Source organism: Mesoplodon mirus (genome assembly GCF_964341445.2).
Source record: "Mesoplodon mirus genome assembly, chromosome: X".
NCBI classification, from domain to species: Eukaryota; Metazoa; Chordata; class Mammalia; order Artiodactyla; family Ziphiidae; genus Mesoplodon; species Mesoplodon mirus.
Window position 1 is genome coordinate 94365411 of NC_138981.1, and position 27686 is coordinate 94393096.

Here is a 27686-nt window from a genome sequence, read left to right on the forward strand (position 1 = left end):
GGAGAGGGGGTCCCACCCTTTGCCTTCCACTCCAGGTCCCGGCTCCAGCTATAACCCCCTTCATTCCTGTGTCTTCACCTTCTCCCTGTCTACTGACCCTCCTCAGAACATTGAAACATGCTCAAGCCTCTCCTTTCTTAGTAGAAGCAAACATGAAATCGATTTTCAACTCTAGGTCCTCCTCCAACTTGTTCCTTATAACCATACAGCTGTAAAAGCCAAGACAGACCCAGCCTCGGAGTGGAGGTGTCTGAGATGTTTGTGTGTGTGTTGCTACAAACCTGCTTTGAAGGTGAAGGACAAAATAATTGCTTCTGGTAGCAGAGGCAAGGCTGCTTTGGTGAGAAAAAAATGGGTTTTTAGCTGGGCAGAGAGGAGGCTGACTTGGGAGAATGGTCGGGCTTCTGATCCCCTTCTGGTCCACTGAGCTGGCTTTAAGCCCCTCTGGTGAGAGGAGTGGCCAGAAACCAGCAGAGTCTTTGTAAGTGACAGTGTGAGCACTGGAGCTCCGAGGCTGGGAGAACAATTGGGAATTGTTTATGAGACTCTAGGCATAAACAGGCCTACCTTTGGGCACCACTAACCTAGTGTGGAAGAGAATTGGAGAAGGATGGTTTGTCCAACCCATAACTCAGCTCTCCAGTGGCTCACAGAGGAGCGTGTAATACCAGGCAGTTCCCTAGGTGTGGACACACATACGCCCCTGATGGCTACCCTCAGCCACAATAGCCAATGTGGACAATGGATTCTGGAGTAGAAGAAAAAGAGTAGGGTAGTGAGTACAGGTGACAGAACTGAGTATAGGCACATGGCAGGCATCTCTTTTGGGGATTCTCAGAAACAAATGGAGGAGTTTCTGAGGGGGCCAACCTACTACTTGGAACAGCTGAGGGGTGGAGAAATATAAAAACTTGAGCATAACTCTAAATGTGACCCAGAGTCACAGGCTGGAGGTGCTGGGAAGCCTCTGAGTCACAGGACTACGCTCAGTCACTCAGAGAATCTCCAAATGCAGAACTGATATTACATCCAGAGTCGAGGGCTCTACCTCTCCAAGACCTCCTTTCTTCTTTCCCAAAAGGTGACCAGCACACGTTGAAGAGAGGGCCCAGCAGCCTGTAGATGGACCTTTCTGCTCCCCAAAGGAGAGGTAGACTGCACATTGTATTTGGATTAGGCCTGGGCTTGGAGGAAAAATGCTGCTTTTCTCTAGCTAGATGAGAGCAGGCTTGTTTCACCAAAGCCTGGGACTCCCTTCTGATCAGCTGACAGGGCTCAGTGGCAGGGTTCCCTGAATCTGCTATAGAAAACTCTTGCCTCTACATCCCCCCTTCCAGGCATCTTGCTTGAATTCCATTTCCCTGCCAAAACAGAGTCCCACTTTAGGAAAGCTCTAGTCAGTGTCACCAGATATACACAAGCAGCAACTTCAGCCATGGGAAAGAGGTCTTTCCAACTGGAAACATCTCTGAGACTGATCTAGGTGAGAGGGCAGGAAGGGTTGTAATTGTGGGTGGTCACTCCAAAGACTCAAGGGAAAGGAGCAGAAGAACAATGACAAGGGAGGTAAAGAAACTGGGGTGGGGTTGAGAGGGAAAATGCCCAGAAGAAGCCTAACATCCCTTTCCATGTGAGTTGCTATTAGGTGGAAGCTTCTAGAAGCCAGGGCCTACATGTTGCTCAAAGATCACTGGGTCAGCACTTGCTCTCCATGTCTCTATGAGGTGGGCACTGATGTGAGTTGCCAGGCCCAAGAGATGAACTTCACAAGTGCCACTGTATGCCTTGAGCACTGGCAGAATTTTCCCTGGGGAAAGCGTGTCTCTGATAAACTCCTGTTGGTCCTGAACTTGGAGATCTCTAATAACCACAAGTCTGTCTTTGGGTCATTATGCACTCAAGTTTGAGGAGAAGATAACAGGAGAGGTTTTTTTTAACAAAAGCATGTTTCGAAGAATGACTTTAGGTTGATGCAGATTCTGGAAATTTTTCTACAGCATATAGAGATACAGACCTGAACAATAGATGCTTCTGACCTCTGAGATCTTGCAAGATCCTTAAGTGCATTCGGAATCCTGAAAGAAAAACTCAGTAATGTTTAGGAGAGTTTTGGCGTTACATGTATCCCATTGTATTGTCATGTTTTTAAAAACATTTGCATGGAGTTCATGGAGATTTTCAAAGGAAAAAAGGAGAGACAGTGGGGAGAATTTCCCATGTTGCAAGTGGGCAAATCTCCTTAAATACTAATGCCAAGAAGCTTTAGGTTTTATCTGCTTCCTCAGATGCTTAGAGAAACCAGGACAGGAAACGGTCTGTGGTAAGTCACTTCCCCTTCAAAGCTCTGGTTCTCTACCTAGTCACTGTACAGAGAGGTAACGAGTTGAAAGGCCATCTGTCTTTAGCTTCTGTGGTTTGAGTTTAGCCTCTGTGACTTGACTTCAGTCTGAGGTGACCCCAAGAAGATGTTCCTATCGACAGCAATTGCTGACTCCAGTCTGGTCATCACTAATCTCAAAAACCTCGAGGAAGCTGGAGTCAGAAGTTTCCTGAATTCTCAAGATCACTGAACTAGATTCATTGACATTTATTGAGCGACAAATAACAATAGTTAATCATGTACTCACTCTATCAGTATGCATTTTACATGCATTGTCTCACTTTCTAACCCTATTATAACAGGTTGTTGTTATTATATATATATATATATATATATATATATATATATATATATATATATTATCATTACTGTTATTATTATGAGGAAACTGAGACTCCAAGAAGTTAAATCATTTACCCAAGGTCACCCAGCAAGTAAGTGGCAGAACAAGAAATCTGATCTGTCTGCATGATCCAAGATGCTGTGCTGATTTCTTCCAAAACTTTATCAGTTATCATTCCCTTTCAGTTCATTTCCAACATTCCCAAAAGAATAGTCCATACCAGCTGCCTTCTGTTCCTACCACCATCTCACTCCTTAACCCTGTGCCTCTGGCTTTCCCTGTCCCCCACTAACTAGCCTAGCCATCTGGAAGGTGACCAGTGACAATCACCAGCAGATCAAATGACCCCTTCTCAGCCCTTCAGTTGCAACACATCTGCAGGATCAGACACTCCTTCCTTCTTGAAACTTTCTTCTCCTTTGACCTCTACAATTTCTCCATTTTCCTGTTACCTTCCTATGTCCTCTTCTCTGTCTTCTTCAGCAGATTCCTCTTATGCTTTTCTCTCCTCAGATGCAGATATTCCTTAAGGCTCTGCCCTCAGCCTTGCCTCTACCGTCCTAGATTCAAGTATTATCCCTCTGCAGACGAAATGACCCCTGTGCAAGGCAGTACAGTATAATGGCTGTGAGCACTGACCCTAAATCAGTCTGCTTGAGTTCCAATCCCTTCTACCCCGTCACATGCTAGTAACTTTGGCAAATTACTCTGTACCTTGGTTTGCTTATCCGTAACATGAGGATTAACTGAGATCATGTATATAGAGTACTTGGACCAGTGTCTGACAAGTAGTGAGCCTCATGTGTTTGCTGTTGTAGAGTCTGGACCCCCAGGCCCTAACTTTCACCTGCACTCCAGATTCACTCCAACTGGCTGCTTCATATTTGCCCCTGCAGGTGTCTAAGAAATTCAACATGTTCATAATTGCCTTCATGTTTTCTTCATTTCTACCTGTGCAAGGTCTCACTTTTTATTCACTCACTTCTATTAGAGATCACCATTATCCTGATCAGCATGCCATCGAAACCTAACGAACTTGACCCATGCCTCTCACTCACCATCAATATTCCATCCATTACACAGCCCTGCCAGTTCTACCTTTTCGAATTCTCCAATCTGGGTGATGAAGATGTTTTGAAAGTGATAGTGTTGGTGGTTGCACACCATGTGAATGTACTAAACACCACTGAATTGTACATTTTAAAATGGTTCGAAGGGTGAATTTATGTTAAGTGTATTTTACCACAATTAAAAAAAAATCTGTCTACGGCTCTCCACTTCCATAGCCACCACCATAGTCCAGGCCACTGCCGTCTCCTCTGGAATACTGCCATAGCCTCCTAACTGGTCTTTCATGCTTCTGCTTTAGCCTACCCTCAGAGGTACTGATCTGGTAGGTCTGAGGGTAAAGCCTGGAATTCTGCCCTATTAACAAGCACCCCACAGACAGCTGACTAAAGTTTGGGAATTACTACTTACAGGATGAAGTTCAAACTCCTTAGTCTGGCAATATCCTTCATGACACTAATGTGTCTCTCTTCCCCTTTAGTTTACTTTTTCCTATAGTTACTTTATATTTTGGCCAAAGATGATAATTGGCCATGAAGTGAGGACTAGGGTTAGGAGAACCCTCTGAACTTCAAGAGAGGGAGAGCAAGTGGGAGAGAGAGAGGCAGAGGAAAGAAGGAAAGAGAGGGCTCTGGAATTAGATCTTAGCTTAAATCTTAGCTTCGCCATTTACTAGCTCTATGACCCAAAGTAAGTTACTTAACCTTTCTGATCCCCAGTCTTCTTATTCAATTTTTTTTTATGGCACTACGCTGCAAGCTGGCTGTGAAGATTAAGTTAGATAACACATGCCAAGTGCAATGCTTTTGTACAATAAAATGCGTTTTTAAGCTTACAGGAAAAAAAGAAATGAGACATGTTAAAAACATAGTTTTTCAACAAAAATCAGAGTTGTTTTATCAGTACTTATCCTAGTGTATGGTCCATATCCAGAGCTAAATCCTTTTTTTTTTTTTTTTTAAAGCTGGGGCTGGGATCAAGCACACCGGCAGAGAGCTTAACCTTGGCAAGGTGAGGGAGCACGTCTCCTTGAGAGCCGGAAGCATCTGAGATGGCTATGTGGAGATGGCTCCAATGGAAGCTGAAGAAGCCCTTGTCAGTTGGCCTCAATCTTCTCAGTAATGAAGGAGGTGAAGTCATCTCCTGAGAATGAGGGGGAGGGCTGAGGCTGGGGGCTTGAGGAGAGGGCAGGAAGTTTGGAGCAGCTGCTGCAGGGAATGTGATAGGGAGCCAGCAAGTGAGGAATGAATGGATTGTTGAACAGCCAGAGGGGCCAGCTTAGGGTAGAGAGCATGCGCTGGCAGTGAAGCCAATGAGCAGGGTTTCTCCAACAAGCCAAGAGTGGAAACACTCACCTTCCACTCAAGGGGTCACCCAGGGCTTCAGATTGGAAGGGCAAGAGGAGGATAAGTGTTATGGTGGTGAAGGATTCTACAGTGGGCACAAGAACAGTGGAAACATCCACTCACCTGGGCTAAAAAGGAAGGCTCAATCATTCGTTCAACAGATATTTAACCACCACATGCTGTATAAATATTATACAGGTGCCTGGGCATGGGAGATGTTGCAAAGAACCAGACACATAAAATCTCTGCCTTCAACATATATCTACATAAAGACTTGTAGACAAATGTTAATAGAGGCTTTGTCCAGCGTTGTGAAAAACTGGAAAAAACCCAGATATCCTTCAACAGGTGAATGGATAAACAAACTGTGGTACATTTCTACAATTACTCAGTAATAAAGAGAAACAAACTCTCGATACATGCAACAACATGGGTGAATCTCAAAATCAGTATGCTGAGTAAAAGAAGTGCATACTGCAGGATTACATTTATATAGAATTTTAGAAAATACAAATTAATCAATAGCAACAAAAAGCAGATTATTGATGGTCTGGACCAGTAGGAAGAAGGCACAAAGAAAGGATCACATGGAAACTTTTGGTGGTAATGGGTATGTTCATTAATGTGATTTGATGATGATTTCATAGGTGTATACATATGTCAAAATCAACAATGTTATGTGTTTTACATGTGTGCGCTTTTTAATGTTAATTATACCTCAAAAAGTTACAAAAATAAATTTTAAATGTTTTAATTGACCTAAAAAAGCCCTGCTTTCATGGAACTTACAGCCTACATGGGAAAGATGGACAATAAACTATGATATCTTTAGACAGTGCTTTGTGCTGTGAAGTTAAAATAAATAGGGTAATGGAATAGAGAATAGCGTGGGGCAGAGAAAAAGGAGCAACTGCATATAGGATGGTCAAGGAAGGCCTCTGGGGAAGTGATGTTTGAGCTGAGACTGAATGATAAGGAGGAAACAGCCTTGAGAATGTGTGGAGGAAGAATATTCCAGGCAGGGGAAACAGAACATGCAAAGGCTCTGTGGCAGGAATGAGCTTGATGTATTCAAGGAACAACAAGAAGACTAGTGTAACTTGAGTTTACTGAGCAAGATGGAAGAGTATCAGAAGATGAGGTTTAGAGAGGTCAGCAAGCGTCAGATTGCATGGAGTCTTGTAGACTAGGGGTCTCCAACCCGGGGCCATGGACCGGTACCCCACCACATCTGTGGAAAAATTGTCTTCCACGAAACCAGTCCCTGGTGCCAAAAAGGTTGGAGACCATTGTTGTAGACCACGATAAGGAGTTGAGATTGTATTCTAATTGGATGGGTCATCCAATGGAGGGCCTTAAGGAGAGATGGAACATGATCTGCTTTATGCTTTAATATTGCTTTGGCTGTTGTGTAAAGAACTGACTGCAGGAGGACCAGTTAGAAAGTGTTATATTAGTCCAGGTAAGAAATGATGGGGGTGTAGACTAGGGTGGTAGAAGAGAATATCACGAGAATTGGTCATATTTAGAATCCTTTTTGGAAGTAGAGTTGAAAGGACTTGGCTCCTAAACTGAATGTGGAATAGTGAGGGAAAGAGCAGAATCAATATGACTCCTGTTTTGGCCTAACCATTTATAAAAACGGGTGGGGGGAGAGATTAATGCATTAATGCCTTCCAGCTAACAACCACAAGGAACAAACCTGCAGTTGAACAAGTTAGCTTTATTACTCATGGCACGAGTGAAGAATTCACAGCATGGTGAACCATGGGTATCTAAGTAAGAAGTGTAAGAAATATTAGAAAAGACTTATTATTGGGTTGGAGGTTATGTTAGGTGTTTTTAGGGTGGGTCCAAGGAATCAAGTGTTCACTCTAGGTTGGATGTGATTAGGCAATGAGGCTAATTCTGTGATTGGGTATCTTAATAAATCTTATCCAAAATGGAGGAAAGCTAAAGCAAGACTAAAGCTGTGATGGGTAGAGAAGTAGCGGTCACTCAAATTGACTGGGAGAAGAGGATGTTTGGTACTTTGTGAGTTTCACAGTAACCTTGTTTTTGTCTGTACTTAGATAACATTATTAAACATTCTTGTTTTGTCTCATTCCATCATAGTCACAGAAACGTGTCTTGTCTCGGCTGATGTGGGTGTTCTGTGAGATGATTACTGTCTGACAGGAGAGTAACATGGCTTACGTGTGAACAGCTTCTAACCAACAGTGAGGCCTAGATGCAAATGTCAGACCAGTTCCCAGATGGCAGGAAACTTTCTTTTTCAGGTAGAGGAGTAAATTTTGAGGGAAGGGACTCAAAAGCTCTGATTTGGGCATGTAAACTTTGAGACAGGTATAGATATCTAGGTAGAGTTGTTAAGTAGGCAGTCAGATATGAAACCCAGGAGCTCAGAGTAGTGGGTTTTAGGGATAAAAATATATATATCATTGTAAAGATGGTATTCGTATATGAAGATGATATTTTGAATGTTGGGACTAGTCGACATCACCAAGGGAGAGAGAATAGATGAAAAAAGAAAAGAAGTCCCAGAATAGAGCCCTGGGTAACTCAATATTGAGATGTTGAGGAGATGAGGAGAAACCAGCAAAGGAAAGACTAAAAAGAAGGAGGCAAACCAGGAGACTAAGGTGTTTTGGAAGTCAAGAAAAAAGTTTCAAGGAAGGAGTGATCGACTGCATTAAATGCTGCCAAGTGTCATAGAAAACGAGGGCTGAGAATTGAGCATTTGATTCAGCAGCATGCAGGTCATTGGTGACCGTGACAAAGCAGTTTCATTGGTGTGGTGTAGGTGACAACCCTGCTTGGGTTGGGGAAAGATTGGAAGCTACCATTACTGAACTTTTACCCTGAACCAGGCACTATGTTAAGTATTCAATCTTCACAACTCTGTGAGGTAGGTATTATTTCTTCCATCCATTTTACAGATGGAGAAAGGAAGCTTAGAGAAAGTCAAGTAATGTTTCTGACATTACATAGCTGATGAAAGGCAGACGATAGATGTGTACCTAAGCAGTCTGGCTCTAGAGCCCATACCCTATGCACTACACTATCTTACTTTACTGGATGAAGGAGAAAGTCAAAAGATGGGGGCTTTTGAACTGACCAGCTCCCTGGACTTGCTAGAAGGAAAGCCCAATACTCTGAAGGTTAGTGTCAGTTACTTGGGGCTGGGATGGGGACTAACCCAGCTGATTCTAGAGCAGCCTCCTCCAAGCAGGGCTTGTCATTTGGCTGCCGCCTTGGCTTGGTACAGATGTATAGGGAGATGGCAGAAAAATAATAGGAATTCCATCTTGACAGTTTTCAAGGGATCCATCCTAATATTTCTTTTCTCACTCACCTCAGCCATTCCTCTCCAGTGTCCTGTTTGTTAAGTTAGCCTCCCAGTGTAGAGAGACCTAACTGGGGAGCAGGCCAAGGGTTTCTCACCCTTCTGCCTGTCCTAGTTACCCCTATCCTCACCCCCATCCCACCCTCCACCCCAGGAGGCTCACCTGGAAATGCAGGTGCCCTCCTAGATGGCTAAAGTCTACAGTCTTCTGAACACCCCCAGAAGGAGTGGGGATAAAGAAAGAGCCAAAGTTCTGTTCTTGAGCTTACCACAATGATGTGACTGTCAGAGACGGCTTACCCAAATCAGATTTGAGAGTCCTAGGACAAGTCCCCATTGACATCTCTCTTTCATCCAGTGTCTGAAAGCCACCATTAAAGATACACTCCTTGGATCATCGCTGGGATGAATAGCAGATGAGATTAAATGAATAAGATCATTAGACCCTGGCAGTAGGGAAGAAACAGTTTTGGAGGACTGAGAATGTCAAGGGGAAGCTTGGAACAGGAAGGGGGAAAATGAGATAAATACCAATTCCATAGTTTTGCCAAGGGCTGGTCCCGACCACAGTGGCCCCCAGAGCAGTGATCCCACAAGAAGAGGAGCAAAATTAATGTGCCCCCTTGTCTCCATTCTTTCTATTCCAGGTTCGCAGGAGTTGCAACTCCTACTAGATCATATCTAGATCCTAAAAAGAGCCAAGGGAAGGCCTCTTGTCCTTCCAGAGACCTGAAGTGTTTTCATGAATGGACATCTTGAGTCAGGTATGTGGGAATTCAGCGAATTCCTACTGAAATCCAGTCATCCATGGCCACCCTGGTCCTCCCCAGGGTTCTAAGAGCATCTGGCAGTAGGAGTAAGATGTGACTTGAGAAGTAGTGGGAAGTTCAGTACACCTCTCCCACAAGGACCTTCCTCCTTGTGCATAGACATCTCCAGATAGCTCTCCTTCCAGATTCCACTGAAATTCACAACTCAAGAGTCTTTCCTTGGGTTTCACCTTTACATCGCCCTGAGTGGTCTATTATAAAGTGTGAATACCCTAGAGGGGGAGTCATCTGAGCAATGATTAAGTCCTGCTGCTTCTATATAATTTAGCTGCTTGCATTTTTCTCTGACTTCAAGGGCACTGTGACAGAAACAATATGAATGTACTTAATGTTACTGAACTATATACTTTTAAAAAATGGCTAAGATGGTGAATTTTATGTTATATGTAGTTTATCACAATTTTTTAAAATAAATAAATAAATTCATTTAAAAAAATGATTGGCTAGGTGGGACATCGTTAAGGATTTTTTTTTAAACAACTTTATTGGAGTATAATTGCTTTACAATGGTGTGTTAGTTTCTGCTTTATAACAAAGTGAATCAGCTATACATATACATATATCTCCATATCTCCTCCCTTTTGCGTCTCCCTCCCACCCTCCCTATCCCACCCCTCCAGGCGGTCACAAAGCACCGAGCTGATCTCCCTGTGCTATGCGGCTGCTACCCACTAGCTATCTACCTTACGTTTGGTACTGTATATATGTCCATGCCTCTCTCTCGCTTCGTCACAGCTTACCCTTCCCCCTCCCCATATCCTCAAGTCCATTCTCAAGTAGGTCTGTGTCTTTATTCCTGTTTTACCCCTAGGTTCTTCATGACTTTTTTTCCCTTAAATTCCATATATATGTGTTAGCATACGGTATTTGTCTTTCTCTTTCTGACTTACTTCACTCTGTATGAAAGACTCTAGGTCCATCCACCTCACTACAAATAACTCAATTTTGTTTCTTTTTATGGCTGAGTAATATTCCATTGTATATATGGGCCACATCTTCTTTATATATTCATCTGTCGATAGACACTTAGGTTGCTTCCATGTCCTGGCTATCGTAAATAGAGCTGCAGTGAACATTGTGGTACATGACTCTTTTTGAATTATGGTTTTCTCAGGGTATATGCCCAGTAGTGGGATTGCTGGGTTGTATGGCAGTTCTATTTTTAGTTTTTTAAGGAACCTCCATACTGTTCTCCATAGTGGCTGTATCAATTTACATTCCCACCAACGGTGCAAGAGGGTTCCCTTTTCTTTACATCCTCACCAAATCTTGTTATTTCATGTCTTTTTGATAATAACCATTCTACCAGGTGTGAGGTGATATCTCATTGTTATTTTGATTTGCACTTCTCTGATGAGACTGGCAGATATAGAGAACAAACTAGTGATTACCAGTGGGGAGAGGGAAGTGGGGAGGGGCAGTATAGGGGAGGGGAAAAAAGGGGCTTATTATGGGATTATATGAAATCATGTGTGTGAAACTTTTGAAAATTGTAACGCACTATAGAATTGAAAGAATCTTTCGTTCAATTAAAAAAAAACACATCTGATGAGGGACTGGTGGGGTCACCTGGTCTCATGCTCTGAGATCTAACAGAGAAAAAGAGTTGCCTTAGTCACATTGTTTGTCTTCCAGGATAGGCAGTAGTGTAGGTTAAGTAACAAAAGGGGCTGCGAAGTGACTTTCCAACCAACTTCTTCTCTCAAAGCCATTCTGATGGGTGGTTCAAGTTCACCTAGGCTTGGCTATTGACCGATCTAATCTATTCACCCTTGGGGGTCCTCGTTCATGCTCCTTCCCAGAACATTCTAGACTGCCCTTCCTCCTACCTCTCTCATGAAGCCCACAGCCTGTGATTCTTTCCCTTCATTCTCTTCTCTTATGCCATCCCTCAATCCCTGACCCGTGTCTTCAGGGTCTAGACATCAGTTCTGGTAGAGCCCTGAAAGTACAGTATGTATTGTCTTTTTTTTTTAAAGGGCACTTGCAAGCCTACAGGTAAAGGGGAGTAGAGTAGAATGGTGAGAAAGTTATGCACAGATTCCTAGTCATCCAAGATTCTGAGAATGGGGGGAAAGGCTCAGAAATCTGGGAGCTAGTGGCCAAGTCACTGCAATCCTCTTCTTTATAAAATAAGAGTAGACTATGCAGTAGAGAATTTTCTCTTCCCCACTTTCCCCGCACTGCCCAAGGGCACTCCCCCAAGGAAGGAAAAGGAAAGTATAAACGTAACACCTTATACTTCTATAGCTGCTGTACTTCTCCTTTCCCATATGTTATCTCACTAGATCCTCAGATTCCCACAGCTGTGGAGACAGGCCCAGAGAGGTTAAGCAGCTCACCCTGAGAAACAAAGCTTGTTAAGTGGCAAAGCCAAGGCTGGACCCCAGTTCTCCTGACTCTCGTCCTATGCTCTCTCCACGACACCACAGTGCACTTGCTTTAGCCATCAGGCAAGACTGTTTGGAAAGCAGCCCGTTCCCTTTTCTCTTTGTTAATACAAATCATGTGCAGATCTTTGGTTTCTAAAGGATATGGCAAATTGAAAAGGAGATGGTAGCTACAAACAAAGGAAAGACCCCATTTATATCCCTCTAGAAAAGTGACTCGACAGCACAGAAGTTTGTCTATAGTGGGAGAAAAGCTTCTGTTTATTTTTGCACCGTCGATGAGCACTTCCAGACATTGGAACTCAAAACATCTCCTAGCCCCACTTGGTTGAAAGCCTCAAGTTACAAGTAAGGAAGTGCGGGTCTTCTTCTTCCTTATTATTATGGAGCAAAGATCTGAACCTGAACTGAAACGGGACCTGCTTACACAGAAGAAATAGACTGGTGGGGGAGGGAGTTGAAAAAAATTCACTCTAATTGATTAGAATCACATTGAAGGAGAAGGCTAAAAATTTCCCAGTTTGTACTGTCAGCTCGCGCTATTCAGCAACACATTATTAAAACTTCAGGCTGGCCAGGCCTCTAGTTTTTCTTTCTTCTATCTCTTGCTCACCACAGTGTGATCACTTCAATGCTGTTGACACCCGCACTGGCTGGTAGAGAGTCGAGTGTCCAAACTTCTGGGAAACTTCATTATCTGGGACACAGTTGCAACCCTGAAAGTGTTTGGGGAAAGTTGGCAGTCAAGCAAATCGCTCTCCCCAGACCAGCTCACTTTTCTCACTGGGAAATCTCGGTGGCTACTCTCACGACATGTGCTTAATGAGGAACGTCATCATCATAAAAAGGTTAAAATGTGTTTAAAAGCAGGAATATTTTGGCAGTGGGATTTGTTTCCCACAGCTGGCACGTTCATGATTATTATGGGCATTATCCCAACTGCTCCCAGCTGCCTTTCTTTGGCAATATATATATTTTAGTGTCTATGAAATATAGTACAGATGTTTACAAAATTTCAACACCTAAAGCAGTGAGAATGCTTCATTATCAAACAACCTCGTGTCCCCAGTTATGCCAGATCAATGAGGGACCTTGTTGTACCTGAAACACAAGGCTGAGGCCTGCCCTCCCCCATATGCCCCTGGCATGGCTGGATATCTATGCCCTCCCTCCGCATCCCACTCAGGCCTCCCTGCCTGGCCCTGAGATGGCTCTCACAGCATCACCTCTCTTCGTCTCGTTATCTTGGACCACTGCCCAATCCCTGGCCCCCACCTGCAAGGAAAGGGGTCGACCTTAGGGCTGGAACTAGGACTGGAGAGGAGCCAATGGGGTAAGGCCAATATATCTTCAAGGAGTGAATCCTGGGAATGAAAGTAAGTTCATTTAGCTTATTAATAGCTCCAGTAAAATACCATATGGGCTACAAGGTCAAAACCAATGCCTTGAATGAGGCTTGTGTATTATCAGTGCATTTAAGTAACCCATAATATCTTTGTCCTGCTATTACTGAGAAGCCAGTTGTCTTGAAGCAAGTTGGCTTAACGCTAAGAGGTGATTTTATGTGTGTTTGATGAGGCCCAAACAGCCACCATCAGGTATAAGCATTTAAGCCCTAAGCAGGCAAGTTTCTGATGACCTTCAAAGGAGAATAAATCAATAAGCATACACCTCTAAACTTACCCATCATTGATTAAGACAGCTTAGTTCAAGCATCTCCTCTCTGACTTAAGATTTACACTCTTTGGTGGCTTTTTCTCTTTTAATAAGTCGCTTCTTCGGGAGAGTTATGAAGGTGGCTTCTAAAAATGAACTTTGATAATAGCTAATAGTGATGGGTGTGAGAGGTTGTTTTAATTTAAAGTATATCCTGAAAAACTGCAAGAGGTAAGTGGGAAATCCTTATTTAGCATTGTGATATTTGAAAGTGCTTCAGAATGAAGGGAAAAGGAGCGGAGAAGTAAGAAAGTAGTTATAACTTGGAAACACTTGAAAAAACAACCCATTTAGCCATACATAAAACTTTTCTTCATGCACAGTGATATCTGTTGCATTGGAACTGGATATATAGATACAGGTATCAAAACAACCCAACTCCCCAATCTAAACATTATTTCCAAAAGCAAAAAGGGTTCCTTCTCTATATAGTACTGGGTCTCATGGCTGGGATCTTTGAGAAAAGAGTCTCAGGTTATTGTTTAAACGACCTTTATTACCTGCCTCTGACATTCCCCAGGTTACAGAGCAGGAGACGACCGAGCCTCATGTTCCACGGATGAAGCAGACAGCTGCCATGGCAACTGAATCAATATAGGAGGCATTGGGAAGTATTGGGGTGATACGCCCAGCAATGGTTACCCATGGCAAAAGATGGCAGAGCTACTCAAAATTAGGCAAGTTACCTTCAGGACGACAACTGGATGCAAGAAAACCATACAGTTGGGGGTAGTAGGTCTTCCCCACCCTCTGAGCCCCCCTCCACCTCCAGTCCCATTAAGTCCATTCTATGCCACAGACTGGTCCTAGTGTCCTGCTAGCTCCCTGCTGAAGGAGGAGGGAGGGAAAAGATGTCTGAGTTCTCTTCATTTTCTTTGTCTCTGTCCCTAAGGCAACAGGAAGCTGGAGCTGCCCCAGCCGGCCTGGCAGTGATGGCAAGCCCGTTGGCTCTGCAGAGTGAGCAGTCCCTGGCAGCCCCCGGAACAGCTGCCAGTTAGACGGCCCAGAGTTCGGATAGACTTCATGGCTTCAGTTCAGTGCCAAGTGTTGGATGTGTTGGATTCAGTTCCCAGAGGGCTGGAGCGTGCTGTCAGGGCCGTCTGAAGACAAGAGAGCAGAGGCAGTTTAGTGCAGTGGGTTGTGTGGGGTGAGGGGTGGGGGGGAGAGGAGGGAGAGGCTGGCCCGGAGGGGGTAGGGTGGTGCTTCTTCCAGGGCCTTCCAGACAAGGTCTCCTGGCCTCTCAACGTTGTCCGGGCCTCAGGTGAGGAGAGCCCTGGAAGGGGAGGAGAGGAAAAGGCGGCAAGGCAGGCGGGTGCTGCGCCCAGGGATGAGCGAGCTGAGGAGGGCGCGGGCGAGCCAGCGAGCTGGGGCGGCGTCTCTAGACCCCCTCGGCGGCCCGGGCAAGGGCCGGGGCGGGCAGACCGGCGGGGCCGAGCTGGCAGCGGTCCTCGGCGGGCGATCCAGCGGCTGTCTCAGCGTCGGCGGCGGCCGGGGCACCTCCCGGGAGCCACTCGTGCTGGGCGCAAGCCTGGGACGGCTCGTCCTTGGCCTCGACGAGCTTGCGGGAGCGGGTGTAGGCCAGGATGAGGCCTCCGGCCAGGCAGGCGTAGAAGATCATGATGAGCAGGATGTAGAGATAGGCGTCGTTGCCCTTGGCGCTGGTCACCTCGCGGCCCACGAAGGGGTCGGGCACGACCCCCATGCCCATGCTCGGGCCGGGGCCGGCGCCCAGGCCGCTGGCGTTGCCCCGGTGGTGCAGCTCGAGCAGCAGGCGGCTCAGCAGGGTCCGCAGCCGCTGGCTCTCGCTGCAGTTCATAGCTGTCGGGGGGTGACACGGCGGCTCCAGATCGCTGCTGACCTTGCCCCCGGGCCGGGACGAGGGGATGCGGGCGAGCGGCGGCGGCTGCACCCGGCTCCCGGGCGCGCGACGCAGTGGCTGGGGGACCCCGCCGCCCGGGCCTCCTTATCCCCTCAACCCGGCGCCTCCTCCCCTTCCCCACCACGCCCCCTCGGCCCGAGGCCGCCTCTTCCCAGGCTCCGGCTGTCTCGCCGCCCCGGGGAAAGGGGACAGCTGGTGGGGGGAGGAGAAGGGGACGAGGGAGGGGGCGAGGCCGGGAGAGGGGCGGAGGGGGCGGGGGCGCGCGGAATGCGCGGGGCCCCGGGCAGCAGAGGCTGGCAGGGCGGCTCGCTGGGGCCAAGCGTGGACCCCGGGCTACTGAAGAGAATTCCTTCCACGTTCTGGCCACCTGCCCTGCAGGCCCAGCTTTGGCCCAGATACAGCATCTGGCCCCCACGAGGCGGGCCCTGCACCGGGGTTCCATCAGCACTCACGAAACGTGGCAGCCGAGACCATGGGTCCACATCTCAGGGCGGGTGATTACTCCCATGGACAAGAACCCTGGCCTATCTTTCCAGCCCTCACTGCTTCCCCTGGACCGAGGTGAGCATCTTATTCAGAAGATGCTCAGGACAAATTTGGTGACTGAAGTGGAGTAGGACGCCCGGGGCTTCCAAAAAAGGTTTCTGATATTATACCAGCCTCCTGGGAAGTACCCCTGCTCTGATTTCCTATCACATTTTTAGAGGGGCCTCCACATCTTAGCGTATGAGTGTACCATCTATGATATGACCCTGTTTCCCGTGGGCGGCAAGCCATCTTCCCAGAAATGCAACCAAGTTCTTCCATTAAAAGGAGTAAGGACATTTAAAAAGCCCTTTGGCTACACTCCCTAGACGTCACGGGATCTGAAAAGTGCCAGTTCTAGAGAATATGCTTACCTCCACAAGCAATTAGCCAGATACTCAGCTCTGTGCCTTTCTGGGGCTTGGGAACAGGTCTAGGCCCTGCTGGCTCATGAGGCAGCCATTTTTTTCTCAGAGGGTATCTTCCTTTAGGGGAAAACAAGTCACTAAGACAGAAATAAATCCATAGTATGTCAAACTGGAAACAGACTGGGATTCACAAAGGGAAAGTGCTCAAAGGATTGATTTCTAGACAGTGAGTAGGAAAAAAAAATGAAGTAGTACTGGTCGGGTCGGGTTGTATATGATTGCCAAGTAATAGAAGGAATGAAACAAAGCTATATGCCTTTATGTATCCCTTGCAAACCAAGGTGCCTGTTCAAGACCATTCGGTCCAGGGACCATTCAATCGTCAGGGGCCATGGGTTAAAAAAGGAAGGTTTTCTGATGCCTCTGCTTCAGTCACCCTTCAGCCCACTGTCCACTCCAGGCTGTAGCCTTCTGTGTGTTGGAGTGAGGTTGGCACCAAACTATATCCAGGGTCTCAAACGGAGCCTTGCTTAACAGCCTCTACATACATCTTAGAGACATTCCACATGCCCCTGACCACTGGCTCCCTCCTAATCACCTTGCCTCAATGTCCTCACCTCAGAGGGGCTCAGGGAAGAATTGTTCAAGTGAGTTGGCGTGACTAACGACAGAGGACACAGCTAGGAAATTCTCAAAGCAGTACCAACCTAGCGACAGGACTGTTAACCTAAAAGACTCCTCTGATCTGTTAAAACATGCCCAGAATCTCTAGGGTTTTTTTCGGTTTGGGGCAGTGGGAGGAAGAAGCCCCTTCACTGTAGCATAAAAGCAATCATTTAAACGTGTATTGTACTTTCAACAGCCTTATGAGCCAGTAGATTCAAATGGTTGAGCAACAGGTTTAGAATAATAAAGTTTGACCTTGTTCTATGTCATAACACATGACTCTTGTCACATGGGCTGCCTCCATTTCCCCACCACTCCCTTCCCTGGAACTTTCTAGAGTCCAGCACTTTCTGCCCAAACCACTCTCTGTAAGTAAGTTCACCAGCGGCCTCTCGGCCAAATTTAAGGGTCTCTGCTCAGTTTGCATCTTTGACCTCAAGGATGAATTTGATACCATCAACCACCCACTCCTTCCTGTCCTACCCTTGGCTCTCATGGCATTGCATTCTCAAGTTTCTCTTCTTATCTCTCTGACGCGTCACTCTCTGTCTCCTTTGCTGGCCCGTCTTCTTTCCTCCTCCCACTAACTGTTGGAATTCCTGAAGACTCAATCCTCAGCTATTCTCTCTTAACATCCATTTCCTTGGAAAGTGTCTCCTTACATGCTTTCACCTACCACCTGGCATATATTTAGCCAAATTTGAATCTCTAGCTCTGATTCTTTCTTGGTAACATCTCTCAAATCCATCCGCTCCTTCCTTTCTGGTTTTATTGCCACAAGCTTAATCCAAGCTCTCGTTACCTCAGGTCAAATATGCAAACTGAGAGTCTCCTGGCAGATCACCCTGCCTACAACCCAGTCCACCCTGCTATGGCTGGAATAATCCTCTGCCAACACCACTTCCATCCACTCACCCCTGTGTTCAGAGACCCAGAGTTGCTCCCCCACTGCTTCTTTAATGGAGCCCAGTCTTCTTTGATGGGCCTGAAGTCCTCACCACCGTAGACACCACCTTCTTCCTTTGCACTTGAAAAACAGCATATTCCTCGAGTTCCTCTCCAATACTCTATGCCTTTCACCTTCCTCAAAATACACTCACAAAAGGAAGTCTTGCTTGATTCCCCTTACTTGTACTCTCAGAGTCCCTACAATGCGCCCCTCTTGATAGTGCCCCAATTCAGACTGCAGCATTCAGTGCAGAAAATTTGGAAAACACAGAAAAACATCAATAAGAAAAGTCAACAATAGCGCACATGTGTTGCACATGGACACACACACACACACAGGCACTATACATCATTGTTTTGTAGCCTATTTTTTCACTTAACAAGATATTGGGAATTTTTCCCCATGTCAGTTACTATTTTTTACAACATCATTTTACTACCTATACAGTATTCCAGACTATGGATCTGCTATTATGTATTTAATTTAGCTCTTATTGTAAGATTTCTGATTAATTTCCAGGTTCTCGCTCTTAAAGATAATGTTTTAATGAACACATACAAGGCCAATTCTAATTCCATTAAAAGAAATAATTACCAGAGAGAAAGCAAATTAGAAATTTACAGAAGACTGGCATAGGAAGCAAGAGATGTATAGAAGGGGGTGGAAACAGGAATGGAGACTAGTCATAAAATTTAAAAAGGCCCAACCCTCAGAAAAAAACAACAGGTGTGTGTGTGGGAGACTCTGGCTTTCTTTTCACTCAAGGAGCTGCTGGACATCCCTTCAATCCCAGCCCTGAATGGCTGAGATGCCAACCCCCTTTTCCTCCCCACACTTAATGAAAGTCCGAATCCATCAGACAAGGACTGAGTCTCATTCCTCCCCAGACTTCCAGCCCCTCTACACCTGTCCCATACCTGCCCCATAATCATCTGTTGATCTATTGTCCAGAACTCACTTATTTCCTGAACGGTAATCAAGTGTGTTGACAAAGGGAAGTAATTTATAATCATGTATTTAGACTTTCAAAAAGTCTTGGAAAAGGTTCTGTTCCATGCCAAGGTTGTTTTAAAAGTACAATTGAGGCGCCATGGGCTAGGAAATGCTTTCACCATTCCTTGAGACTGTGAATGCTTCCTGCCAATAGTGCAGCTCCATGGAAGTTGGTTGAATTGAACTGAGTTGAGTTTGGCTAGTTGCCAAATGACGGGCACAGATGGTAAGCACTGTTGGAGTCCAGGAGGTTGGCAAAGCCACAATGGGCTCTGAGGGAGGGGAGGAAAAAAGTCTTCGTGAAGCACCAACTACAGACCCAGAAAGAATCACTCATTCATTCATTCATTTATTCAACAAACACTTGTTGCATGTTACACTTTGCAAGGCACTGTGCTGGGACCTAGAGACACATCAGTGAACAAGTCACACTGGTGAACTGTCTGTGGCTTTGATGGCTTACAGCCACTTCTTTGTGAACTGGGGACAAGCAGGGAGTGCCAGGATCTGGAGTGGGATGAGCAGTGGGCATGAAATCCAGTGAGAATTCTGATTTGGAGAGATTTTTTTTTTTTTTTTTTTTTTTTTTTTTTTGCGGTACGCGGGCCTCTCACTGTTGTGGCCTCTCCCGTTGCGGAGCACAGGCTCTGGACGCGCAGGCTCAGTGGCCATGGCTCACGGGCCCAGCCACTCCGTGGCATGTGGGATCTTCCCGGACCGGGGCACGAACCCATGTGCCCTGCATCGGCAGGCGGACTCTCATCCACTGCGCCACCAGGGAAGCCCTGGACAGAATTTTGACTCTGGACCCAAATACTAGAGTCCAAAGCCTTGTTCAAAAAAGGAAGATCCCTCTTTATTCAAAAGAGGGAGGAGAATAAATGGGACCGTTCCTGGATCCAACTGGGGCTTCTCAGTTGCTTCATGGGAATACATGCTATATTTGGGGTGGGGGAAGTGGGGTTTGATAAAGATCGATATTTATGGGTTGGAATGCACCCCAGGGGCTTCGAGTGCCTACCTTAAAGATTTCTTGGGGGTCTTGTGCTGGGGTCACCCTATATCAGGCCACATACTAGAGCATTAAATATAGTCCCTGATCTCATTTATCAAATGCCTAGCATGTGCTATTAATTAACCTTACAGCAACCCTATGAGGTGGGTAGGGTTGATATTAAAACTATTTAACAGGGAGTTCCCTGGTGACGCAGTGGTTAAGAATCTGCCTGCCAGGTCGGGGGACATGGGTTCGAGCCCTGGTCCAGGAAGATCTCACATGCTGCAGAGCAACTAAGCCCGGGCGCCACAACTACTGAGCCCGTGAGCCACAACTACTGAGCCAGCGTGCCGCAACTACTGAAGCCCACGTGCCTAGAGCCCGTGCTCCGCAACAAGAGAAGCCACCACAGTGAGAAGCCCGTGCACTGCATCAAAGAGTAACCCCCGCTTGCCGCAACTAGAGAAAGCCCACGCGCTGCAACGAAGACCCAACGCAGCCAAAAATAAATTAATTAATTAATTTTAAAAAATCTATCTAACAGCCCTATGTCTTGGACACTGACCAATCAGAATGGACTAGCAAACAAACAGAATAGATGCTGGCTGTAAACAACCAGTATAGCCTTGCAGAGGCACAACATCATGGGGCAAAGAGGTAGGAGAAGGGCACAGACCAAATAGCTTCCCGTTTCCCAGAAGATGAAACCAAGGTCTCATCTCCTTGGACTTCAGAGCTGTCCCAGGTCTTTCTGAACCCCCTTCCTCCCTGTGGATGCCTCCACTGCTTCCTCTGTTCATAGCAGGTACGTGAAAAGATCCCTTGCCTGCTGACTCCTCTAAAGCAATGATATCTACTGCAGCTGCCCCTTTCTCCCAGCAATTTTCTAAGGATGCCACTTGTTGGCTCAAAATTCTTGAATGTGCCCCATCAGATTGACAAATTATCACCTTAGTGTGGACTTCAAGACTCTCTGGGCTCTGGCTTGAAGACGCCTTCCAATCATACTTGCAGCAATAACTACCCACATGTCTCCAATACCAGAAACCTTTTCTTTTTTTTTTACAAATTATTTTTTATTCAGATATAATTGACATGTAACACTGTGTAAATTTGAGGTGTCAAATGTGTTGATTTGGTACATGTGTATTGCAATATGATTACCACCGTAGCGTTAGCTAATGCCTATATCACTTCACATAATGATTATTTCTTTTTTGTGGGGAGAACTTTCAAGAACTCTTTCAACTAGATGAAATCTCACTGTCCTTAGCAACTCGACAGCATAGGATAACAGTGATATGTGTGCTTGTCAGGTGGCCCCAACAATCCTTTTGAGGGCAAGGGCTGTATTCTTCCTCTTCGTATTCCTCACCTAGCCTGGAACAGTGCCTGGCATTATAGTAGGTGATCAGGAAATATTTACCTGGGTTTGAGGTCTGCCTTCCTCCAACGAAGGCTTTTAAGTTTGAAAAAAAAATTGGCTCCATTCAGGATATGGAACTTTGTGGATACATTTTTTCCAAAAAATTATGCAAATTTCAAACATACAGCGGAGTTGAAAGAATTTTCCAGTGGTGCCTTGTTACTAGCCAGATTCTACTGCTAATGTTTTCCGATACTGGCTTTATCCATCCCTCACCTATCTATCTGTCTGTCTATCCAGTGTCTTTTCTTTTTGAAGTTGCAGACATCAGTACACTTCACCCGTAAGCACCTTCCACATACCCATCCTTAACTAGAGTTCAATATTTGTTTATTATTCTTTTGTTTTCCTTTTGAAGTAACATATATGTTTGATGAAATACACAAACATTAGTTGTATATTTGCTGAGTTTTGACAAAGGTAACTGCGTAACTTAGCCCCCTACTAAGATGTAGAACGTTACCACCACTCAAGAAAGTTTCCTCTTGCCACTTCCTAGGCGATCCCCTCCCTTCACCCCTAGAGGCAACCACTGCTTTGATTTTTTTCCATCATTGATTAGTTTTGCCTGTTACAGAACTTCATATATATGAAATCATATAGTATGAAGTCTTTTGTATAAGACTTCTTTTACTCAGGCTGATGTTTTTGAGAATCATCCGCGTTGTTGCATGTACCTGTAGTTTGTTCCTTTTTACTGCTGAGTAGTAGTCCATTGTATGACAATACCACAGTTTGTTTATTGATTATCCATTTATCCATTATCCATTCTCCTACTGATGGACACTTGGGTTGTTTCCAGTTTCTGTCTATTAAAAGTAAAGTTGCTATGAATGTTCTCAAACAAATCTTTTTGTAAACATATGTTTTCCTTTTTCTTGGGTAAATATCTAGGAGGAGAAATGCTGGGTCACAGGGAAGATGTAGTTTAGCTTTATAAGAAACTGCCAGACCTTTTCCCAAAGTGGTTGTATTTTTCTATACTCCCACCAGTAATGTATGAGGATTCCAATTGTTTGTGGTTACTTTTGCAGCTCTTTGCTTCAATCGCACACTTAACTTTGTCTTGTACACATGACATGCATTTACTCTTATGATAGGGCCAACCCTGATTGTTTGTGGTTTATTACTTAAAGCTCCCCCCCATTTTCCTGACTACTAAATGTACAGCCAAACTCTAGATGGAGTTGCTAAAATGTGAATCAACTCTATGAGATAATAGCTTTTCCTGAAAGCTTATGTGTGCCGAGCATTGTGTTAAGCACTTTATATGCATTATCTCACTTAATCCTTACAGGAACCCCATTATACAGATGAGGAAACTGAGGCCCAGAGAGGTTAACTTGCTCAAAGTCACATAGCTTGTAGGTGGCCGAGACTTGAACCAGAGTCCGTAATCTATTTACCATCATGTTATAATGCTGCTGCCTAAGGTCCTTTGTCCAGAGGCTAGCAGGAAAAAAAAAAGCTCTGTGTTCCCTCATCTAACCCCCTTATTTTTCAGCTGAGGATACGAAGATCCAGAGAGGAGAAAGGACTTGCCTGAAGTCCCCTATTAGTTAATGGCAGAGCCATCAGAATCCAAGTCTCCTGCCTCCCAGTCAGGAAATCTTTCCACTCCAGTGCACAGCCTCCTTCAATGCTTTGGGCAATTCAGATTTTATCTCTAGCTTTTTAGTGTATGAAAAGAGTCTGAAAACCACTTTGAGATCTTTGAAAGAAGCGCGTGAATCTAGGAGGGTGGAGTAAGGTCAATCTTCCCTTTGGGGCCAAAACATAAGGTCATATATTAAATTGTCAAATTTGTGTCAATTCATACCTAAACATTATCATGAAAAATGTTTCTCCCGGGGCTTCCCTGGTGGCGCAGTGGTTGGGAGTCTGCCTGCCAATGAAGGAGACGCGGGTTCGCGCCCTGGTCTGGGAAAATCCCACATGCCGCGGAGCAACTAGGCCCGTGAGCCACAACTACTGAGCCTGCGCGTCTGGAGCCTGTGCTCCGCAACAAGAGAGGCCGCGATAGCGAGAGGCCCGCGCACCGCGATGAAGAGTGGCCCCCGCTCGCCGCAACTAGAGAAAGCCCTCGCACAGAAACGAAGACCCAACACAGCCATATATAAATAAATTAATTAATTTTTAAAAATGTTTCTCCCGCCCACTGAGTCTTCTCTGGAAAACAATGTGAAGACTTGGGGTATTCTGTGGGAAAGGAATGGGAAGCCAGAGGGCACTTTTCTCTTGGACTCCCACATCGCCATCTGGTGGAAGCCTTGCGTTTTTGTTTTTCTTCGTTTTTCTGCTCACAAGTTTGTTGCCCTCTTCTGTGCCACGCCCTGCGTTAGGAGCCGGGGATCCAGATGAGACTTGCTTAATGACGTAATGGAGCTAAAACTCTAGCGGTGGCGGGGGGCTACCCAGACCCTTACAACGCCATGTGGTCAAGGCCTTATTAGAGGCAAATAAGACAAACCTGCATTTTCGTTCTGGCTTGGCTACCTAGCAGCTGTGTTACCTTGAGCAACGTCACTTAACTTCTCTGTGCTCCGGTTTCCTCTTCTGTAAAATGGAAATAATAATAGAAAGCGCTCACTGTAGGATTTTGTGGCAAGGACTGAATAAGATAATTCTGGGAAAGCACTTAGCATAGTGCCTTGAACATATTAAATGTTCAAAAATGTCAGCTGTGGTTACTTAATTATTAACAATAAGCGTACGGTGCTGTGAGGCCCAGAAAAGAGGCATTTAACTCAACCTTGGAGAGCTCAGAGAAGACGTCTCCGTGGATGTGACATCTGAGATGTTTTGAATAGGAAGTAGCCATCCGGACCCTTTCTCCACGTGGAAAGCAATATCTGCAACGTATGAATAAGGAAAACAACAGCGTTCACCTCCCCTCACCCCTGCATCACGAGGGATGGCACAGGCATCCTTGCCTCGGGGGTGCCAGGGGTTTCAGTGAGGGCCTCTGAGCTGGAAGATGATGTGGGAACATTTAGGAATTATTGGAATCGGGACCCAGACCAAGTGAGAAATTGGTTCCCACAGTGGGTAGGCAAAGCTTGACTTGAAATTAGATGCTAAGAGAAAAATCAAGACCAGTTGTGTCAACTACCACGTGTTTGTTTTAATTTTGACTTTGTTTGGGGGTAATAATGCTTCAGTGGCTCTTTATTCATCCAATATTATGTTCAATAAACACGATGGAGCCTGCTCATTTCCCACTGCCTCAAAACATGAATAATTCTGGGCCCCTCAGCTGCTCTCAAAATTTTGCCTGGCACACACCATGACCACATCTGATTCTGTTCATACTGTTTTTCCCTGCCAGCACTTAACCCTTCCACATTGTCCACGTTTTACTCATCCTTCAAGGTCTAGACTTTCTCATTTGTTCATTCATTCATGAAATATTTTCTTTTTTTAATTAAGGTATAATTGACCTATAACATTAATTAGTTATAAGTGTACAACATAATGCTTCGATATTTGTATATATTGTGAAATGATCGCCAGAATAAGGCTAGTTAACATCTGTCACCATACAGAGTTACAAATTTTTTTCTTGTGATGAGAACTTTTAAGATCTACTCCCTTAGCAACTTACAAATATGCAGTACAGTGTTATTAACTATAGTCACCATGCTGTACATTACATGCCCAGGACTTATTTATTTTATAACTGGAAGTTTGTACTTTTGACCCCCTTCACCCTTTTATCCCACACACCTCCCAGCAACTACCAATGTTTTCTGTATCTATGAGCTTGCTTTTTTTTTATGTTAGATTCCACATATAAGTGAGATCATGCGGTATTTGTCTTTCTCTGTCTGACTTATTTCACCTATTCCATTGTATATATACACCACGTTTTCCTTATTCATTCATCCATTAATGGACATTTAGATTGTTTCCATATCTTGGTTATTGTAAATAATACTGCAGTGAACATGGGGAAGCATATATCTTTTCAAGTCAATGTTTTCATTTTCTTCAGATAAACACCCAGAAGTGGAATTGCTTGATCGCATGGTATTTCTATTTTTAATTTTTTGAGGAACCCCCATACTGTTTTCCACAGCGGCTGCACCAATTAACATTCCCACCCAACAGTGCATGAGGGTTCCCTTTTCTCCACACCCTCTCCAGCACTTGTTATTTCTTGTCTTCTTGATAATAGCCATCCTAACAAGTGTGAGGTAGTAGCTCATTGTGGTTTTGACTTGCATGAAATATTTCTGAGAATGTACTACGTGCCAGGCACAGTGGCAGGCGCTAGAGGTGTAGCAGTGAACAAGACAGACACAATCTGTCTACCTTCCCAGAGCTGACAGTCTGTCTGAAACTACAGACATGAAAACAAAGCACTGTGACCATGTGTTACCAGGGTTTTCTCAGACGAGGGATATATCTAGAATAGTGCTTTCCAATTGTTTTCACCACATAGCACACATAGATAACATATATGACCCCCTAGGATAAATGGATAAGAAAGCAGCCTGCCAGGGAGCTCTGGCCACTCCAAGGGCAGAGGGCATCAATACCTCAGGCACACCTAGCATCTCGGGGGATCTCTGGTTGAGAATCTCAAGCTATGGCCCATGGCATTGCTGTTGCTCTCACCCCACTTTGTCCTTGCAGGCTGATGGGCACAGAAGGGATGCTGCTGCAGATGAATACACACTCTTTGTTATTAGCTAGAAGTTGGTAAGAGTCACTCTTGCCTCTTCAGCATTAGGCTCGGACTGGAGGCTCCAAGGAAGCCTTCCCAGACAACTGAAGCCTAAAAGGATCTCTGTCTTTTCCAAATTCCTACATATTTAGAGTCTTCAGCTCACAGTTCAGCTTCTAATTCACCCCCATAGTCTGACATTGTATGCTGAGAGCATAAGACCATCTTTTGTCTCCTCTATAGCAACACTGCACATGAGAGGGCTCAGAAGTACTTCTTAAGTGATATGTTTCAAGACAAAGAAATCTTATTGGAACTTAAGAGGGCCTTCAAGTGGAAATGGCTTGGCTATCTAAGAAAAGTTCAGTGCCCAAGACACCTTTTAAAACTTCAGAGAGAAAATCCAAAAGCTGTAAGAGAATGAGATCATCCAGCTCCAGGCCAGTTTGGAGTTTTTCTTCTCTGAGCACAACCAAAGGCCAACCAAGATATCCCACAACCCCAGGAGATGGGGTCGAGAGAGCTATTGTTTATATCATGAGCAAAAGGAAAGAATTCACAAGCAAAGAGAGCCAAAGGGGCGTCTTGCAGAGAAAACAAAGACTCCTGCTGAAATGAAACAGAAGAGTCCACATCTTTTCCTTCACTGGGACTCCCTGAGAAAGGTTAATTCTCTCACCATCAAGAATCCTGATGGCTAATGAAATGCAGATCCAGTTTAGAAATGATGCAAACTCCAGGAAGGCTGGGGGGCAAATCTGACAAATTTTAACTCATCTCTGTGCATTGCTTGCTCAAATAGTTCGTGATTCAGTCACTAGGCAGGAAACCTTCCTGATTTCCCTCTCTGGCCCCGTCTCTCTCCCACTCTTGGGGAGCTACATTGCTACTTTCCTATACTGATGCATACAATTCACCATCCCAAACTGAACGTGGGCATTGGAATGCCTTATCCTAAGGAATGTCAAAGATACAGCTAAGGTAGAGCTGTTGACCATAAAGAAGAAAATATGTGTGGACATGTCTGGAATATATACATATATATATATATATATATATATATATATATATATATATATATATCTTGTTCTGAGCTTCTTATAACTCTACGAGCTAGAAAAAGCTGGGCACAAGAAGAAATACCTGACTTCAAAAGAATCATTTTCATAATTCTGCTTCAAAAGTCACTCTGAAGAGATATATGGATGGGTCAACATATTCTCTCTTCTTTTCCCTTGTCCCTAGGAGTCTCTTGACTTTTTTTTTATTATTGATTTCTCACAGCCCCAAGGCAAAGATATGAACTAGGTAAAGTTGATGTTTAGCACTTCCAAGCGGTCCCAACACTAGAGCCCATTTCTGATTCTTGATACGCTTAGGAGTGTCTTCTAAGAAATAAACTGGTTCTAGATCTCATTCTCTCAGAATCTCTCAGGTTTTCAAGTGTCAAAGGAAATAGCTAATCTATCAACACAAAAGAAAAATCAATCCCATATCAACAGGAGAGGGTTAGGGGAGCCAACAGTTAACCAGGAGCCTCCTTCCTTGGTAACCTGTGAAAACTGCCCTCTCTTCTGTGAATTATTTTGTAATTTAATCCTAAGGACAGGTGTTAATAGAGGAATTTACAGATCCAGCAAACAGGTGACTGTTGGCCAGTGAGAGAGGACGAGGCACAGGTACTGTTTTTTGTTTGTTTGGGTTTTGGGCGTTGTTATTGCTGTTAAACTCCCATGTGATTCCTAAGTGCAGCCAGGGTGAAGAACAACTTGGAGGGATGTGCTTGGCAGATTGG

General features: G+C 44.9%; 1 protein-coding gene across 1 annotated transcript; it reads right to left on the reverse strand.

Annotated features, from left to right (window-relative positions):
* Positions 1–14797: 14797 nt before the first annotated feature.
* Positions 14798–15235, reverse strand: KCNE5 (potassium voltage-gated channel subfamily E regulatory subunit 5; the record flags this gene model as incomplete). Its single annotated transcript, XM_082609428.1, has 1 exon — positions 14798–15235. One exon carries the CDS (start codon positions 15233–15235, stop codon positions 14798–14800), a length of 438 nt encoding a protein of 145 aa, XP_082465554.1.
* Between the last annotated feature and the right edge of the window lie 12451 nt (positions 15236–27686).